A 20,748-nucleotide genomic window follows, 5' to 3' on the forward strand; every position below is an offset into this window, starting at 1 on the left:
CTCCAGATAAAAATTGGCTCAGTTGGCAGGGCACAGTGGCTCACGCCTGTAATCCCAGCACTTTGCAAGGCCAAGGTGGGCAGATCACTTGAGGTCAAGAGTTCGAGACCAGCCTGGGCAACATGGCGAACCCCTGTCTCTACTAAAAATACACACACAAAAATTAGTCAGGCATGGTGGTGGGCGCTTATAATCCCAGCTACTCAGGAGGCTGAGGCGTGAGAATTGCTTGAACCTGGGAGGCAGCGGTTGCAGGCAGTGAGCCGAGATCATACTGTTACACTGCAGCCTGGGCGACAGAGTGAGACTCTGTCTCCCAAAAAAAAAATTGGCTAAGTGCTGTGGCGATTGAGAAAAAGGGATTAGGGGAGCAATCGCCCCTTGGCTTTATGGGAAATGAAGGCTTCTGTCTCATGACAATCTCTGGGAGTTGGGATTTGGTAGGCAGGGAGGGATGAAAGCTGAGGACAGTGGGGTCACCAGGACCTACCCTGGGCTTGGAGGGAGGCTACATCTTCCAGGCCCCTGTAAGTACACAGTGGTGGTCCCATGGCTGGAAAGCCCTGTCCTTGGCCCCTCCTCTACTTGTTCTACCATGTGGTTTGATTGGCTTCTTTCCTGTCTCAACTCAGATGTCGCCCCCTCAGAAAGACATTCCCGGATCGCCCTCTCTAGTGTGCTCCCCATCACATCTCCTTGTTTCATTTACTTCAGAGCAGACATCAGTCTCATAAATGACTTGTTTGCTTATTTGCAATCTTCTCGTTAGACTATACCATCCGCTGAGCCTCTGAAAGGCCCTCAGGACATTCTCACATGATGCTTTCTTACTTGGAAGTTTTTTATTTTTGGTGCCACGTTTCATGGCAGGGGTGTGGGGAGTCTGAGGTGGTGGTGGTGGTGGCGGCCAGCAGAGGCCACTCAGTCCATCTGGGCTCTTGGTTTTTTTGGTATTAACAATAAAGACTGCCACCACTTTACAATATGAAAATAAGGATGGCAAATATTTGTCTGCATTGGTTAATTATTAACATTGCTTATAGGACTGACAATCGACTTTCTGCCTTCCGTGGCTCTATGCATTCATACAAGGTACACAAGGGTGGGATTAGGAAGAAGCGTTCAAGACCCAGTTTTCTGTGAGCAAGAGCTGCTTTTTGGCAGCAGCGGTTGGAAGTAGGAGCAGTTCCCATGGCGAGGTCTTCATGAGGGTGTTGAGTTAGCAGTATCAGTAATCAAGATTCTCAGGGGAATGCAGGAAGCTCGACCCCCTGTGTTGCAGGGAAGCCCAACATATATAGAGGGAGGCCTCCCTGCAACAGTTCACAGAAGCCCGGGGCTGCATCCAGGCCCCCAGCCAATGCTGACCATGTTCACAAGATGTTGGAAGGAAGGCTTTTCATACCTAATGTCTGGCCACCAATATTCAAAGACTCACTGAGAAATATATATATATATATATTTCTCAGAACTTCCCAGCGCCATACCCCCGTCCCATCTCTCTCCATCTGGGAGATCCAACGGTTTATATTCAAACTTCGCAGGTGCAGGAAGAAATAAAGTCAATCACTCCAGCGGAAGTTCCAAGGAACTCCTTTCATTGGCCCAGGGTCTTAGGGAAGGTGGGGGTTCCTCCCAGGTTAAAAGTCCCCTTCTTTCACACCCCTTTGGATGCCATGTTTGAGTCCCCTTCCACGAACACTCCCTTCATGGAAGCTGTCTTTCTCTCTCCTGATTTCCCCTCTGGAGTCCCCTTCCATAATCTCTCCTGGAAGCCTGTCTTCCCCTCCTAAACTCCATCTGTCTCTAATCCCTTCCACTCAGTGTAGAAGCTGTTTTCCTCTCCTGATTCCATCTTTCTGGAGTCTCTCACTCAGCATCAGAGTTAGTTGTTTCTTTCTCTTTCCTTCTCCGGTTTGTTTCTCTCTCTCTAAATAAATCACTTTCTACAAACACTTTTGAGTCTGGCATTTACTGTGCACTGTGCCATGGTCGCCTCTCTCATTCTTGAGAGAGCAGGAGACCAAGAACCTGGAGAAACATCCTTTCAGGGGAGCTGAGGGCACTCCTAAACCCCTGAACCCCAATATAACATATATATCTGAAAACAACAGGAAATAATGAAAGGACGGTAAAGCACATAAATGAAGCCAGTTCCTTAAGTTCCTGCAGTTTGTTGTTGAAAAGAGCAGCAGATTTTAATTACAGGTCTGATGGTTCCATGCCCTCCTGGGACTCACAAAATATATAAAGGGCAGAGTGTCTAGCCAGGATGATGCAGCAGATAACAATGACTTATCGAAACTGTTGATGTTCCCAGTCCTTAGCATGTATTAATTTGCCAGATTAAAACACAGAGTAGGGGTAGAAAATTTAGGGCAATAACAAATTGAAATCATCTGACTTCCATTGCATAATGAGAGGGCAACAAGTTTAGATTAACATTCTGAGCACGTTGGTCCCATGGAAAACAGAAGCAGCTAAATATCAAGGGCAATTTTATTAAAAATATATCCTTCACAGGGTCATTAAAGCATATTGACTAAATTACCATGGAACAGCAAGAACTTGAGTGATGGGCAGTGTCTTGCAATCTATAACAGCTTGCAGAAACTGCCTCCGTAAATAAGCCACAAGGAAAATAGGAAAAACAGGGGCAAAGCTTTCTATGAAAAGGCAAAAATCATTACAATGGCAAATAAAGGTCCCAGATCACTTTATTTGAAAACTCAATGACTGAACAGCTATTATGTGCAAGAAGCAATCCCTCAATTTAAAATGTGCACAGAAACCCTGTGTTTATAGGGAAAAAAATAGAATTAGACTTGAAAGGAGAAAGCAAAGCTGATTTATTGCAAGATTTGGTCACAAGTGGTAAGAATCTAGTAAATGTGGCCACATTAAGATTAGAGAGGGATGGATGTGGATAATGATGGTGAGTACAAAATTGCAGATGTGCTCTTCTAAGAACATCCTGAATTAATCCTCTCCCAAGGACATGTCCTGGTCATAATCGGGGGTTTCTCTGTCAGGCACACCCTGCCCAGCACCCATGATCAGGGCAGAGCAGAGACTGTGATGTCAGGTCCACAAATGGGACATGATCATGCATGTGATTTAGCATTTAATTGCCGTGTGACTTTGTCTATGTCCTCTAGCCCTTTACCTTTAAATTCCCCTCCCACCTCCCAAGGATATTTACAGGATTAAATAAATTAAATGAATGTTTAAAGAAATAGTGCAGATGAGATGGATCTTTAAGGCTTTCTTCTCACAGAAGCTACACAAGTCTCATTTGATGTAGCTCATGGTAGCTATTCCAACATAGATGATTAAGCTTATTTCAAGTAAAAAAACTTAGAAATATCAGATAATCCATATTGAAAAGGATAAAACCTTTGGTTTTCACTCCATGTCTTATGAAAGCCACAAGTTATCATTCTTCTGACCCAGCTCCACTTTCTTCTTTCTGTTCTCCATTTTAGACTATTATTCAATTCCAGTCATTATTCACTAAGGTTCTAATTGTTGTGGGATTACAAATATAAAGGAAGCACAGTCTTTGACAAAAAAAACAAAAAAATCTCATCATTTATTGGAGAAATGAATGCCTGCAACTGTTCTTCAAGGCTGACTGTGATAAATGCTTCTGCAATTGTGAGGTATATAATGATTTGGAAGGCTAGAAGACAATAACTTTGGAAAAGATACACTTTGCAGATGAGAAGACATGTGAACAAAGCACCGATACTGGAGAGAAAAGGGAGGGAAAGATGCCTCAAGCGAAGGAAGTGTCATGAGCAAGGCATGGAAGTGTGAAAGCAGAGGCCAGGGATGATGCTGGAAAGATCAGCTGGAACTTTGCTGGATGTCAATTTAAATGCCTTACGTTAAGTGTTTCACACAAATTAGGGCTGGTCAGGCCAACAAATCATAACTAAGAGGAGATAAACTAGGGCAAATTGGAAGTCAGAGAGATAAAACAGGCACTTAGTAAGATGCAGATGATGTCAAAGACAGTTCCTAGTTGTTCCAATGGCAATGAATTGGCTGCTGTGCATTTGGAAAAAAGATGCAGGGAAAGTGGAAGGCAATGGTCACCCATGTCTGAAACCTGGGTACCGTCCTACCACTGCCCTCCCACCAAGTCCTACTGTCCGAGTCAGCCTGGCTGAAATCTCTCATACCCCACCATTCCCACATATTTTACCAAGCTTTATATTAGATATTAATGAAGTAACATGCCTTAGAGAATAGGAATGTAATTTGCTCAAATTGCATAATATGAAGTATTTAATGCTACAGAAAGGGCAATTTGGAATAGTTTAGATACACTACTTAAATATGTATACTTACACACACACACACACCCTACTGGATTTCTCAGCTTCTTAGCAGTAAGGTCTACCTTTCTTGAGGCCTGCTTGTTCACAGCACCTTGCTGGGCCCTGGGAGGTGCTGGGAGCAGCTGGGCCCTGGCCAGTGCTCAGCATCTTCTATCAAATGTCCAGATGAATGGTCAGCCTCACAGTTTCAGTGGAACTGTGCATCTATGTGCCTACTCATTACTGTAAAATGTGTAGACAATGTAGTAAAACAGCCCTCGTGGTATGGAAGAAAACTGTTCTGGGCATCTGAATGTCAGATCCAGGTGGCCTGACTGGTGAAAGGCAATTTTTGTAACCATGTAAGGTAATACTGGAGTTTCAGATGATCTACGTAGGGAAATCATAATTTGGTAATCCCTCATTCAGGATTAGCAAATTACATGAATCTGGCAGGACCTCGTTTTGGATGGGGAGAAAATCACCTCTAGTAAAATCAGAAAGGATCTCCCATGAGACATTTCTGATATTTCCCTTTATGCTCTGTTAAAAACCTATCTATCTTCTGTACTCACCATCATAAATGGTAACTTGTATAGGATTTATGAGTTGAAGAGGTCATTTCTGTTAGGTTCCAACAGAGCCCTTTGCAGGACCATTTCCAGAGGACTCGGGGGTGAAGAAGTGATTCCTGAAGTGATGAGAGAGCAACTCCATGGCCAGGCTACATCTCCCTGTGTGTGGCATGATTCAGGCTCCCATTCATTCACTCAACAAGTATCTGCTGAGGTGTTACTAGAGGCCACTCCCAGAGTAGGTGTTGGGCACACAGCAGTGAACAAATAGATAATCTCTAATCTTGCAGAGCTAACATTTGGTATGAAGATAGTCATAAAATAATGAATTACAATAAGCTATAATGAACATTCCGAATGGGGAAAAGCACTGTCCTCTGGAAAGGCATGTCAGGGTCTAACACAATAATACACAAGGTGTAATGCTGTATTCATCCTTTCATGGAACTCTAAATTTCAAGTTATAATACATATAATCAATAAATTAACCTAGGGAACAAAAAGGGTACCATCAAAATGTGAGCTGATTTGAGGGAGTCAATCTACCTCTAGGCCATATGGAGGGCATGAGGGCATATCAAATGAACAAGAAATTTATTTTTTCCTTTTTCTTAAACTGCGAAAAATTATCTTAATGAACACACGTGTCCTTCTTGGGGGGAACTGTGGTTTCCTTTTTCAAAATATCAGATATTATTTATAAATCAAACCAAATAAAATAAGCTACTTAGGGCTCGAAAAAGTACAGCCCACGGAAGGCCTTGCATTTGTCTCTCTTGGTGCATGGAGAAAACCTTAATGCCAGGCGCATTTCAAAGCCCAACTCTGGCTCTGGCTGGGAATTTAGCTTTGTTACTTAACACACATTCCCTTCTGGTCTCTCATGTAGATTGGCTTTAAACTTCATAAAGTTAAAAATCATTGCATAATTCGTTCTCTTTAGAAACATTCCAGTTCTTTTTTTACTCTGTCAAATTTGGCAGCAAGAACAGAAAATTTACTGATTAGCACAGGAATATTGAGACATCAAATGCCCTTCTATGGGGTGAAGGGTGTGCCTGACTTCCACACGTGCAGCCAAATGGAGTGTTAATTGCTGAAAGTGTACCTAGACCATGAAATATCAACAGAGATTTTTTTCCCTCATGGTCCAGGTACAAAAAACAAAGCAGACTTAGTCTTCTGAAGTTCGCAAAATGGCACAATATTTATCTTTGGAGTGAGGGAGGGATCGAGTCACAGAGGAAACAAAGAATTTTCAGAGGACATTTCCTTAAAGTATGGATGTCACAGAGTGATATAATGGACATTGAAGACTCAGAATGGGGGAGGGAGGAGGATAAGGGATAAAAAACTATGTATCAGGTACAAGGTACACTACCCAAGCGACATGTTCACTAAAATCTCAGACTTCACTACTATATAATTTGTCCATGCAACTGAAAGTCACTTGTACCCCTAAAGCTATTGAAATTAAAATAAATAAATAAATAAATAAAATGTGGAACGAAAAAGAGCCATTTTTTCTTACTTGGTCAGGTTTTTCAATCTTGGCACTATTCATGTTTTGGACAAAATAATTCCATTTGTGGGGGGACTGTGCTGCTCACTGAAGGATATTTGGCAGCATCCTGGGCTTCTAACCAATAGATGGCAGTGGCAGTACCCCCATCCCCCAGCTCCTCCCTCCCACTGCCAGTTGTGACAACTGAAGATGTCTCCAGGCATTGCTAAATGCCCCGAGGACAAAATTGCCCCCATAGGAGAACAACTTTCATTCATTTCTAACCCACATGCCTTGTTGACACAGCTCAGAACTTCTATCAATAAGCTTGTCCAATCCCACAGCCCATGGGGCACATGTGGCCCGGGATGGCTTTGAACGTGGCCCAACACAAATTCACAAACTTTCTTAAAACATTATGAGATTGTTTTGAGATTTTTTAAAGCTCATCACCTCTCAGTAGTGTATTTTATGTGTGGCCCAACATAATTCTTCAGATGTGACCCAGGGAAGCCAAAAGACTGGATGCCCCTGCTCTACAACATTGTTCCAATTCCAAAAGGCTCGGAGCTAGAATCTAGGACTTCCGGAGAGGATCTAGGATGAGCCATTGATCCTTCCCTTTGCTTCAGAGACTGTGGACTGCAAGTCACAACAAGTAGTTGGGCTACATCCTCAATCTTTATTTTGACCCTAAGAAAATGCATCAAGTTATTTCATTTCGTAAAACATCTACCACTATTAGCAGGTTATCAAACAAATCACTTTCTGGCTCAACTTGCCGAATTCCTGGCAAATAGCTATTCTGAGAGGTTTTTTTAGGAAACAGATTTTGCTAGAGCTCCTAAATACTCAAGGTAGAAAATCTTTCAAATTACTTATTGGCTTATGGTCATGTCACAGGTTCTTTTCTGGCCTTTATTGATGCCACTAGAAGTTACTGATATTCATCAGATATGCCCTTAGCACCTAATTCTAGGAAATACTGTACCAGTGATATTCATAGAAAAAATATGTAAATATTAATTATATTTAGCTAATTCACCTGAACAAGTAATCTGTTCATTATTTATATTTTCTTCTCCCTTCTAAACTCTCTCCCTTGGCCAAGTCTTATAACTGTCATTTCTAACTAGAGGCCTCACAAATCTATTTCTAGAGTCAACATTTTCCCCAGGTTGTAATCCTTAATTTCAGTTTCTAAACATCTCCAACACTGACATATTAGACCAAATAATTTCTTTGTGCCATTTCATGAAAATCACATCAACCTCAGCAAGGCTCTAATATGGTAAACAGCTAATTTCTTGCTCTAAAATTCTTAATTACCCCTGTAGATATCCCCATCAAGAAACAATCTATTTCTCTACCTTTTAAGTATGAGGTATGGAGTGACCATTAACTTGAAATGACCAATGGGACATCAGCAAGCAAACCAACTAAACCCCCCAAACACTTGGGGGTCTGAGTTCCTCAGTTTTCCCTGCCACTGCCACCACGTAGATAACCTGCCATGCTAGAAAATGAAAGGTTTTCTAATACAAAGCCTTATAAAAAGAGGCACCAGTTTTCTCAGTTGCACCTGATGCAGCAATTGTAAGTCAGCCAGCCCCAGCCAAGCCACCAACTGACCGAAGATGGCTGAGTAAGTCCAGCTGGGATCAGCAAAAGAATAGGACAGCTGAGCCCAGCCTGAACTGCCTACCGCATTTTGGGGTGGTTTCCGATACATGAGGCATAGTCCCAACCATATTTATTTTGGAATATGAACTTGCTTTACTCTTTCAAGTGAATTCCAGGAGATTCCGCCGTGTTTATGTGGCAAGGCAATTTAGTTGGTCAAGATGAGGTCTACTCATTCCAACCCTTAAGAAGAACAAACTGGATCGGTCACAGTTACATGTTGATTACTGCTGGGTGATAACGCATGATTACAGTGGGAAAAAGAAAAGGAAATTACTGTGGAAGGGCTGAGTCAATGGCCTTCCAGCAAGTGTATTAGAACCTGCACCCAAAAGTTGAGTGGAAAAAGACTTACTTTTTTTGTTCCATTGTACAAGTAGTTCATGTTTTAGAAATAGACTCTTGCCTAAGATTTCAGTAGAATGCAGAATACATTTTCTCATAGGAACAAGGATATAAGAAAATCCTATACACACAAAGAATATAACTATAAGCATATAAATAGATATGATGAGAAATCAGTATACAAAAATCAGATTTCTCTTTCATCTAGAACATAGATTAAATATTTTGTATTGGCAATAAATAAAATGGAAAATAATAGAAAAATAAAAATAAAAAATACAATTCTTAAGTATGCCACCATCAAAACTGTACTTAAAGGAATATATATATATATATATATATATATATATAGCCATGTAGAAAATGCTTATGATTTAAAGTATAAAGCAAGCAACAGGTTGACTGTGATGGCTCACACCTCTAATCTTAGCACTTCGGGAGGCCAAGGCGAATGGATCATTTGAATGCAGGAGTTCGAGACCAGCCTGGGCAACATGGCAAAACCCTGTCTCTACCAAAAAATACAAAAATTAGCTGAGCACAGTGGTGCACCCAGGAGGCTGAGGTGGGAGGATCACCTGAGCCCCGGGAGGTCAAGGCTGCAGTGAGCTGTGATTGCATCACTGCACTCCATCCTGGGTGACAGTGAAACCCTGCCAAAAGAAAATAAAAGGGAAAAGAAAAGAGAAAAGAAAGAAAATCCTAAACACACAATGAATATAACTATCAGCACATAAGTAGATATGTTGAGAAATCAGTATACAAAAATCAGTCAACATGATGGGATTTACAATGAACTTTTTCTTTTTTGGAATGCCCATAATGTTAAACTACTAGCATTTCTTTAAACTAGTCTTTTAAAATATTATGCACACATACACACACACACACATCAAAAATTTAAATATAAATATTGAGACATGACGATATGAACTCAGTCTTTCTCTCTCTTAAATTAGCCCCTTAAGACCAGCACTCAACCTACTGGACTCTGGCTGTGAGTCCTGCAGGCAGCTTGGGCTTTCCTTTCCCACCTACTCACTGTCCACGCCACTGCTAGTCACCAGCTGCTCCTCATTGTCCCTGCAAACCAGGTCAGTGCACTCAGTCACACCTTTCTGCATTCAGCCCAGGTGGCCCCTTCCTACTGCCACCAACCTGAATTAAGTCCTGGTACCACTGGCTCAGCCTCTTCCAATAAGATATTTCATGATGCCACTGACTTGGTTCTGCCGATTCCTGGATCATGCTGCAAACCCATCCTCCCTCTCCTCACCTTCCATGTTTAACACCCAGCTCTGGCTGGATCACTTGCCTGCTTATAAAGAGCAGGCCTTCTAGAACCTCTTCAATCTGTCTTTCAGATTCATCATCCACTATTCCTCACTAATTACAGTTTCCATCTCCAGGACATCTTTTCTCTACCAAGAATGCCCTCTCTCCCAATATAATTATCTGTTTACCTATCTTTCAAAATCTAACTCAAATAGCATCCTCTCCTTGAAGGATGTTCTCTCCTGCTAAACACGCTTCTTCCTCCTGAACACGCCTACTGAACTTTTCTTCTGATTAAACATACACAGCTACTTTGAATTATGGTAATAGCCTGCCTCTTCTTGCTTTCCTACTGAATTATAAACCCTTGTCTTTGAATGTTTTGTTTTTAATCCAAGTTTTATGTACTATTGGTAACAAAAATATATTTGCTGAATATACCAATAAAAATAAGGTCTAAAAAAATTCAATGCAAATAAGTTCAATAACTTATTTTTTCAAGTTTAACCTGTAACAAACGTATTTTGACTTAATCTCACAGCTGGATTTTTAAAAAGTCAAATTTCACTGGTATGCTCCAGGTAACACCCTCACTCTCCTTCCTTTTCTCTTTCCCTCTCAGACGCTGCAGAATGAGAAGCTCATCTCAAATTGTCTCTGCCAATATAAACATAGGACTTTTGATAGTTTTATTGTTGATACTTACAGACCTCACCAAGCAAGCCCCTCAAGATAGGGTTGTTAAACGGCTAGAGCCAACTTGAGTCTCTAGATCTGCAACACTTAATAATTACAGAGCTCTTATGGAATAATCAAATCACAAGAACTCCACCTAGCAGGATGGAACAGAAACATTAGCTCAGCTAAATAGAGGGTGTTTTCCTTGGACTGTGGACTCATGGCTGATGGTTAGGACCTTAAATATACTGAGGTGCTGATATATGATAATTTACAAAATTATTCTTTTAAGCTAGAGAGCTACAGTTCAATTTATAGTAGTAAATATGAGGGCCTTCTTAAGTAATCAGAAATATGAGGATATGCACAATATTATTCACATTTTACAAATCAGAAAATTGAGGCACAGATAAAGTAACTTCCCAAGGCTACCAGGCATTCTAGCTCCACAAGCTGCATTCTCACCATTTTGCTACAAGATATTTTGAAAAAAAGAAAAAGTAAAAAGAAGTCAAAAGGCAACAGAGTTCCTTGATTATTACATAAAACAGTCACACCATGCCATTCTCGAACACTTGCAGACACACTTGACCACAAAACGTTCCTCAATGAATACGTATCTAGTGTGAGGGATTTCCACTCTCTCTTATGTTTCATTATCTTCAGAGCCATATTACTCACATTGACCTTACAGTTAACTCAAACCCCTAGGTCTGGAGTGTTGTCTTCTCTACCTATCTGAAACTATACATCCGCCGACCATATAAACTCTCAGCCCTGCTACAAAGCCTTTCCAGAAAAACATAAAGTGTTGAAAAGGCAATTCTGTTATCAATGACTGTTTAAACCCAGCCAAGTAACTAAACCATTCCAACTTCAATTTATTTATAAAGAGGATTTGATGATGTAGGACATTATTTCAGTTCTAAAATATAAACCCATGTTGATCTTTCTCATTCTTGTACTCACAGATTATTATCTATTATCTCAATTTAGTTTCTTTGGTTTGTTGTTTATCCTAGTGGGCCATTAAAAACTACCACATGTGTTTCTGTCTCTCCATTAGTCAATAACTAAATTAACAAGGAATTAGTAAGCTATGTGCCAGATGCTGTGCTAGGCACCAGACGTATAAAAACAATACTCATAGTATGTCACTAGTTTTCCCTTAGTAACTAGTGAAATTTTCAAGTCATGCCTGAGTCAAGAGCTTAGGAGACATCACAATGTGTAATGGAAACCAAGTAAAGTGAAACCGTGGATCAGTGGGGACTAGCAGATTTATGTATTTACTTGATTTCTGACTTTATCACTAGCCTCCAAATGCAGACTGTGTTTTTCTTTGGTTTTGTTTTCTTCACCACAGGATCTTCTGTGCCCAGCACAGTGCCTGGCACAGAAAACAATCAAAGATTTGCTGAATAAATGATTACAAAATCAAAGAACCTTCCCATTCTATTTGGAACTAGAGAAGATCTAGAGTAAGTGATGGGGGCCTCTGCGTTTATACTCACTTAAATAAGATTATGTGGGAAAAGTTTTAAGACACTTAATAGAGTGATTCTTAAATATAGTTAACACTTGGAAATGGTGGTGCTTTAAAAAGATATTAATAGGCCGGGCATGGGGGCTCACGCCTGTAATCCCAGCACTTTGGGGGGCCAAGGCGGGTGGATCACGAGGTCAAGAGATCGAGACCATCCTGGTCAACATGGTGAAACCCCGTCTCTACTAAAAACACAAAAAATTAGCTGGGCATGGTGGTGCGTGCCTGTAATCCCAGCTATTCAGGAGGCTGAGGCATGAGAACTGCCTGAACCCAGGGGGCGGAGGTTGCGGTGAGCCAAGATCGCGCCATTGCACTCCAGCCTGGGTAACAAGAGCAAAACTCCGTCTCAAAAAAAAAAAAAAAAAAGAAAGAAAGCTATTAATAGATAATATGAAAATCTCCATCTGAAAAATAATGCACAAACTCTTTAAAGGAAAATCACATCTCTAAGCTTTCCATGTTTGTTACTTACTTTTTCATATATTTTTACCATCTGCTGAAGGCTGTCAAATCAAAGGATAAAGAAAGATGTGACGAAACTTAGCAAGAATTTTATCAATATGTTTGCAAAGGAGAAAAAGATTCTCATCACTCAACTTATGAGCAGGAAGAGGGAAGGCTGTGTGAGAACTATTTACTTAGCAGAATCACATATTTTAGACACTTCACCGCATTAACTGCACAAACAATATGCTTGCAAGCTTGTTGGATCAACCTCCAACAACGACACATTCAGGAGTTAAACATTTTTCATCAAATGTTGGATTTTTCCTTAATGCTAGAGATTGCTGCAAATCTTCTGAAGTGTCTTGGTGGCTTCAGGCTAAGAAGAGATTTCTCCGTTATGAGAAGCAAGACAAATTAGCCATTTCACTCTCAAACTTCACTAATGATCACATTCTTTCCAAAAGGAACTCTAGAAGACCAAACGCCCAGAGTTGAGAACATCAAAGCTAACCATCTGAAGAAACATCCCAAGTGTAAGACTCTGCCATTAAAACATTACCGAGAGGGGACTTAAACACAGTCTTTCTTCCTTTGTCCTGTTTTTTGCTCCCATACCAAGGCACTGACGGCAGTATTGATACATAATTTAAAAGCACACTCCCCTCCACTTTGTAATACCAGAACTCTAAATGGATACCTTGAAGCTTAGGAATACCAGCCACACAGATAAACTTTTTGTCCACGATTCACTCACCTGTGTATTTTCTGTAGATGTTTGCTAGTCTTTTGTTACATAAAAATACCCCAGTTGGGTGCAGTGGCTCACACCTGTAATTTCAGCACTTTGGGAGGCCGAGGTGGGTGGATTACCTGAGGTCGGGAGTTTGAGACCAGCCTGACCAACATGGTGAAACCCCATCTCTAATAAAAACACAAAAAAATTAGCTCGGCATGGTGGCACATGACTGTAATCCCAGCTACTTGAGTCAGGAGAATTGCTTGAACCCAGGAGGCGGAGGCTGCGGTGAGCCGAGATCGTGCCACTCCACTGCACTCCAGCCTGGGCAACAAGAGCAAAACTCCAACTCAAAAAAAAAAAAAAAAAAAGAAAACCACAGAATACCCCAACAGTAAATTACACTCTTTCCCTTTCTCCAACTCTGACACACACATGCACACACACACACACACACACGCATGCACATACACACACATACACACCCAGACCCATTAGCTAACTTAGTGGAAAAGACACTTTGATTCTTCTTACGTGTGAATTTAGCTCATAGAACTAGTGAGGGAATACCACTATCATGGGAGGACATAGAAAACACACAGGACTCTGAGCCACTCCTAGTTTTACCCCTCATTAGCCTGTAACTTGGCTTTTCTGCTCCATCATCTATACAAGAAGAAGAGTAGTGACTAGCACCCACAAGTCTCCCTGGATAGACTTAACAGGCAAGGTAACCCACCATTTAAAAGCACAGGTTTAACCTCAGGCTGAATTATGATTCAGATAGTGGCCTGGTCATTTCACTAGCTGTGTGACCTTAGCATCAATGTGCCTGGTGCATAGTAAGTGTCAAATGATCAGCCCCTGTCATTTCTCCTTTAAAAATTGTAAAGCACGCCACCAGTATTCACTTCTATTATCTAAAGATGCACATAAAACAAGATAATCAGTAATAGAATATTCATCAAACGCCATCTCAGTGTCCAGTATCATCTCCTTCCTTATCGCCAAAGCCAGCCTGCCCTCCTCAGATAGGACACTCACATCTCTCACATGCTTACAGAGCCGATGGCCAGCCATAATTCCACGCCGCAGCCTTTGAAGACTCAGCCAGCTGTATCAGTTAATAACCTCACTAAAGGTTATCCATCAGAAAGAAGGGAAACAAGTCCTAATTATTCTTGTCAGAGAAGTCATTAGATGCGTACCATGGCTCCTATATAGTCTGTCTGGCATTTATGGAAACAGCACACCCCACAGGAAAATGTTGCCAAAGCAGATGAGTATTTAACCTAAGTATTCAAAAGGCTACTAATCCATTTCAAAGGTAATCTACCTTCAGAGAATCTTTCTGATTCACTACAGTTCTGACCATTTATTTGCTCAAGCTGTAAAATTTTTATTTGGGTTCCATAGCCATTTCAATAAATCAAACTTGCCTTTTCTCCCCTTCCTGTTACATAGTAAAACCATGTGGAATGCAGTTCCTAGTCTGAGTGATTTAACCTCATTCCTATTTAATTTGTCAGAAGCAAGCATCACTGATTTTTTTAACCCTCTGGTTGAAGGTCTAGGGCCTCCTTTCTAAATGAGAATACTATCCTTGGGATATTGGATTTCATTATTGGCTAGTTTCTGTTTAATCTTGGAGAAATCTCCACAAAAGGAAACTATGTTATTTTCTTTCCAGGAATTTAATACAATTGCTCCATACTCTTTAGAGTTTGACTTGGTTCAATTTCTCATGTTTATAAGCACTAACAGATACCAATATGTGAATAAAATGCATGATCTAACTTCTAAAAAATAACACCTAGAATCTGATATAAAAATGTGCCATGCTCTGGCTGGACAAATGAAAACTGCATGATGTGGCTTTATCCCTCCTGATTAATATATCCAGACCAACATTTGAAGATGTCCACCATATCTTGTTTTAAAAGATTTTCTGTGCCTACAAAATACTTATATAAAATGACTGGAAGATTTTTACAGGAAATTTCTTAAATAATTTATCATGAGAATGAGTCATGTAGAAGCACCAAGACTAAATTAACATACCCTTCATATGTAATGGAAATCCAATCTTTTCCCTGGGAACTCATCTAATTCTCTCTTCTATAAATATAATTTTTGGGAGAATACAGTAAAAGCATTTAATACAGTAATGATATTAGCAAAACAAGGACTTATGTAAGAGGCTTTACTTGGGTCATTATAAGTATTACAGAATTACAAGATAAAGGGGTGCAGGCTTTTGGAGATTACTAAAATGTTGATATAGAAATTCCTTGTGCAGAGAGAAGGGAGATAGAACATATTATTCTAAGCCAGAAAGTCTATACTGTGACTCAATCTCTATACTGAAATAAGTATTTTGAATCTCAGAAATGGGAAATGATCATGGAACCCCCACTTGTGACCTATCAAAGTCAGGTTACCATCAAGTTTTATTTGATGTTAATAATAACATTACCCAAAGTATAGTTATCTTATCATTAATTTTCTAGCAGCTTGGCCAAAATGTTTATCTAAGATAAAAGTATACTACACAAAATTAACTTCAGGCTAGGTTTATTGTGAATTGAAGTATTTCCTTCCAATCCTGATATTTAAATAGTTAAAAATAATAGCATGTTTCCTGATCATCATCGCTCCATTGCTCCTCCCTTCTAAGCACCTCTGCCTCCAAGCAATCACCATCACTCTCTACTTCTGTGAGATCAACTTTTTTCGATTCCACATGTGAGTGAAATCATGGTATTTGTCTTTTTGTGCCTGGTTTTATTGTATTTAACATAACATCTTTTGGGTTCATCCAGAGTTGTAGTTAAATTGGAGGAATAAATTTCAGATCTATTGTATAGCAAGGTAATTATATTTAGTGACTATATATATCTATTTTGAGACAGAGTCTTACTCTGCTGCCCGGGCTACAGTGCAGTGGTACGATCTTGGCTTACTGCAACATCTGCCTCCTAGGCTCAAGTGATTCTCCAGCCTCAGCATCCCAAGCAGCTGGACTACAGGCACACACCACCATGTCCTGCTAATTTTTGTAATTTTCTGTAGAGATGTGGTTTCGCCATGATGCCTAGGATGGTCTCAAACTCCTGGGCTCAAGCCATCCCCCTACTTTGGCCTCCCAAAGTGCTGAGATTACATGCATGAATCAAATGCCCAGCTACAATATACTCTTGAAAAACAAACAGTGGCTGTTACGTGTTCTCACCACAAAAATGATGGAATGCATTTGTTAATTAGCTAGATTTAACCATTCCACAAGGTATACATACTTCAAAATCATGCTGTACATAGTAAAGCATACTATGATATCCATCAATTAAAAAAATTATAGCATGTAACAAAGGCCCTTATCTTTTTAAGCATTTTGGAAATCTCATTGTAAAGACTGATTTATTGTTTTTCTTTTTTCTGACAGTGTCTGATTTTCTTCCCAGATATTAACTAAAAATACTAAGGTTTATAATGGTGTCACTGGAAAGTCCATTAAAACAGGCTTTCCATGATTTCTGGTAGAGTTAACCTGTGTCAGCTCCTATCCTCAACAAGGCTAGCAGAAGGCACTTCTGGGCTGGATGGAATCAGAAAGCAAGTACAAGTTTTCAAAACAGGTGCTACTGTTGGCATAACCATTAAACATTCTGCTTGTGCATAGCTCCTAGAAGAATGGGTACTTCCTCATTTTAATTTTTAACACAAATCTCTGTATTCCACAAAAACTATTACTGGAAGAATCTCCAGAATAATATATAATCTGTGACTTGTGTCTCTCAGTATGACACCAAAGCTCACTCTCCAGTATTTGGAGACCTAATAGCAGAAGAAAGATTCACAGGTTGCACTTGGAAGTTACAGAAGTGATTAGCTTAGCAGTTGGCCTCACTTCTTTTTCAAGAGTGGCACAGAGATAGTGAAGTAAAACAAAGCTAGAGGGGGTCACTCTGTGGTGCCAAACTTAAAGGATAAGGTAAAACTGTACATTCCAGAATCAAAGAGAGTTAAAGATGAATGAGATCCTCAAGATCAGCCAGCTCAGGCATCATCAATATTCACTGTGTTTAAGAATCACTTGGGATGCTAGTGAAAGCTGCACCTTCCTAGTCCCATCCACTGAGATTCTGACTCAGCAGCAGGAGCAGCAGTGGCACCAGCAATGATATATAACATTTCTAAAGCACTTGCTTTGTGCCAGATACTGTGCTATGTTTTTTTAAAATGTCACCTTACTTCATTCTCAAACAATCTTATTTGGTAGGTACTACTATTGCCCCCATTTTACAGACAAAGAAATCAAGGTAGAGTGACAGGCATCTGCCCAAGGACATGCTGTTAGGAAGCAGAAGAATAAGAATTCAAACCCAGACTTGTTTCAGAGTTTGAACTCTTAATAATCACCCTGAACTAACCACCAACAGGGTAAGGGTGAGGCCCAGGGCATCAAGAAAATGTCATAACTCCAGTCAATCATTTCTGCATGGTGAAACTGAAACCAGGAGAAGTGCAGTCTCTTATCCAAGAAAAAAATCCTTCAGTGCACTTGCAGGAAGAAATCCACCCCTGGATGACACCAACTATTCCTGAATATTCCTCAACATATGTTCCTCTAGGGAGGAAAAGGACAGAATGCATTATTAAAAGCTTTCTTGTTGGTTCCTGCTGTGTTACCGTGACCAAGGTGCTGTTACAGGCCAGAGTTTCTCTCCTTTTCTGTCCAACTCACCATTCACTCAGAGAACATGACACACTCTGGTCAGCATAAGGGACCCCCAATCATGATGATTCTTAAAAGGGAAAGCAGGAGGGAGAGATGCTATCATAATGGGAAGGTGGTAGTTGGACTGAGGGAGATAAGTTTATAACCTGAAGGAAAAAAAAGATGTGATTCTGATATACCTTCCAACTGTGGTCTTTCTCCCCCTAACCTGACCATTCTGAAATCTCAGTATATATCAAAATATTATCATTATTATTGCTTTAACATATGCAAATAGGCAGACTACCCAGAATGATCAGATCTACCCCACGCTGGAACTACTCACACACATTCTCTTAAAAGGTTACAAATATACTAACAGCCTTTAATGCAGAATGAGTCCAAAATGTCACAAATTTATGGAAATTTGTCCCTTTTTGATGTTAAACCATCAGAGTAATTTAGGGGGACCATGAGCAAGAATAACAACCATTGTTCGGAATGAAAGATGAGCTAGCATGACCACAACACAGAGGCATTTTCAGATAACAAGTGCAGGGGATCAGAATGTGTTTCTGTCCCAGTGACGCACACTGGTGGCCACGTCAAACCAACCTTCATCACTTCCACCTGCAGGTCCTCGTTGAGCGAAGGCGTCACTTTCACGGCATTCAGGATCTGATTGAGCAGCTGCTTCTCATCAGAGTCTGTTTCCATGGATACAAACCTCTCTTCCGACAGAAGCTTCTGTAAAGAGGCACAAGGCAGTGATCACAGATAGGCTCTTCCCTGCTTCCTTATTCGGTTGTATCTTATTATGGATTGATGATCAGTCTTACTAGGGGGGCGTGTAGCTGGAGGCTATTAGGAAAGAACTCATGCTATGTGCCATTAAAAAGAAAAATTCAGCTGGGTTTGGTGGCTTACATCTGTAATCCCAGCACTCTGGGAGACCGAGGTGGGTGGATCATGAGGTCAGGAGTTTGAGATCATCCTGGCCAACATCGTGAAACCCCATCTCTACTAAAAACACAAAAATTAGCTGGGGGTGGTGGTGGGTGCCTGTAATTCCAGTTACTTGGGAGGCTGAGGCAGAAGAATTGCTTGAACCGGGCCGGGGGGAGGGGCGTGGAGGTTGCAGTGAGCCCAGATTGTGCTACTGCACTCTAGCCTGGGTGACAGAGCAAGACTCTGTCTCAAAAAAAAAAAAAAAAAAAAAAAATGCAAATGGTTTTTGGCAAAGACCTTTTCCTGCTATTGGATTATTCATTCTAAATTTCATCAAATAAAACTCTAATGTGCTGGCCCCATATAGGGTATTTAGGTAGTGGGGCTGAAGAATGTTCCTGCTAAGAGGAATCAAGCCCTGCTAAATAGTCACGCACACACATATACTTTCTAAATGTGGCTTCATCACAGGAAAGAAGGTCTTGTAGACAACAAGTTCATTTTTCAGGTTTTTATCTTTTTACTTTCTAATGTGACCTGTCATTTATCCAGGAATTATTTAGAAATCCAGAAATCTTAATGTATTTCCCCATCAGAAAATGCATCCTAAAAACCTAAACAAGACGACATTCATTTTCATGAGGACTCCCAGGAGTCCACCTCACAGGATAGGCTTTTTCTATTTCTCTTTCTCATTTTCATAAAATTCTTTTTCAGATTGTATCAAAACCCACCTGCCCACAACTTCTACTCCCTCATCTTCCCCCAGAGACACACGGATTAGGCTTCTAAAATATCTGAAACCAGCTATCAAGTCCACCCAAATCTTGTCTTCTCCACACTAAACCTCTTCAGGCTCCTCCAAATGTTCTCTGCCAAATAAGGTTTCATTGTGTTCTTCTGCTTAGAATGTGGCCTCAAGAGTGGTCTGGTATTAACAAGTGATACCTAACTTGGATCACATTCTCAAGTCAAATGAGCTTAGCTGGTTGTCACAGCACATTCTTTGCTGACTCACCTTGAAACCCCTAATTTTCATTCACAAGGACAGCAATTAAGCTGTTTTCATCCATGATGTCTTGGTGCAATTGATTTCTGAGACCCCAGTATAGACGTTAATATTTTATCTCTATTCAGTTTGTTCTTTTCCAAAGTGGCTTCGAGTTGCAGCCTGTGAAGAACTTTAAGAATTCTGATTCATCCAGTGTAATGACTCCCTCTTTTACCTTCATGCCACTGAAGATTTTAAAAATGTATTTCAAACATTTTTATTTAAGCCTCCCTGAAATCTTGCCTATATTCTTTCAAAAGGATTTTTTTTTTTCAAAATCATGTGATATACCCAGGAAAGCCCAGAATTAGAGTTTATATACAACTGATTTTTTACTTAAAGTGATAAAAACTGAGAAGCTCTAAAAATGTGCCTAAAGTTAGGAGGTAGCAGGGGGTGGTAAAAGGAAGACTCACAGCCCACCAAGTTGCTTAAGTTAATAAGATTCAGTAAGCCCTTGAAAACATGGCACTGCAATTTAGAATATTCCAGGGTTAAAGAAAAAAAAAGAGAGAGAGAAGCTAAATGGAAAATCTACACAATACTAGAGAAAAGAGAGAGAGAGAAGCTAAATGGAAAATCTACACAATACTAGAGAAAAAAGAACAAAAGCGGCAGATCAAAACAAATTCTCATCCATTATTAATAACATTATTGATAATGTTTAAAAGATTCAAATGCTGCTGTGTATTAAAATATACATTATCTAATTCCAATCTGCTGGGGGAAAAAGAGCTGTTTCTATTTCATAAGTTTTATCTCTTAAAAAGTATTAGGAACCTTTCTGAACCCAAAAAGCTAACTATGAAGTAGTTCATACTGACATGAAAAGACATCTGACAGATGCCACCGTGGTTTATCCATGGCCACACTGAACAAACCCATGCAGGCTTCAACTTCACAGTGCTTGTCTCT

General features: G+C 40.2%; 2 protein-coding genes across 3 annotated transcripts in view; one reads left to right on the top strand and one right to left on the bottom strand.

Annotated features, from left to right (window-relative positions):
* ARFGEF3 (ARFGEF family member 3) overlaps positions 1-20,748 on the bottom strand; it is a 172,780-nt gene that overhangs the window by 106,335 nt on the left and 45,697 nt on the right. For both annotated transcript variants that reach the window (XM_064360641.1, XM_064360642.1), the window contains one exon: positions 18,450-18,581. In XM_064360641.1, the coding sequence (XP_064216711.1) occupies positions 18,450-18,581 (132 nt within the window). The remainder of the gene's footprint in view (positions 1-18,449; positions 18,582-20,748) is intronic.
* PBOV1 (prostate and breast cancer overexpressed 1) lies at positions 10,712-11,152 on the top strand. The gene is given in 3 exon segments (XM_012474496.2): positions 10,712-11,001; positions 11,052-11,091; positions 11,093-11,152. Coding segments are annotated over 3 exon segments (390 nt in total).

This window comes from Aotus nancymaae, unplaced genomic scaffold, assembly GCF_030222135.1.
Source record: "Aotus nancymaae isolate 86718 unplaced genomic scaffold, 86718_ANA_hifiasm-v0.15.2.pri h1tg000040l, whole genome shotgun sequence".
Lineage (NCBI taxonomy): Eukaryota > Metazoa > Chordata > Mammalia > Primates > Aotidae > Aotus > Aotus nancymaae.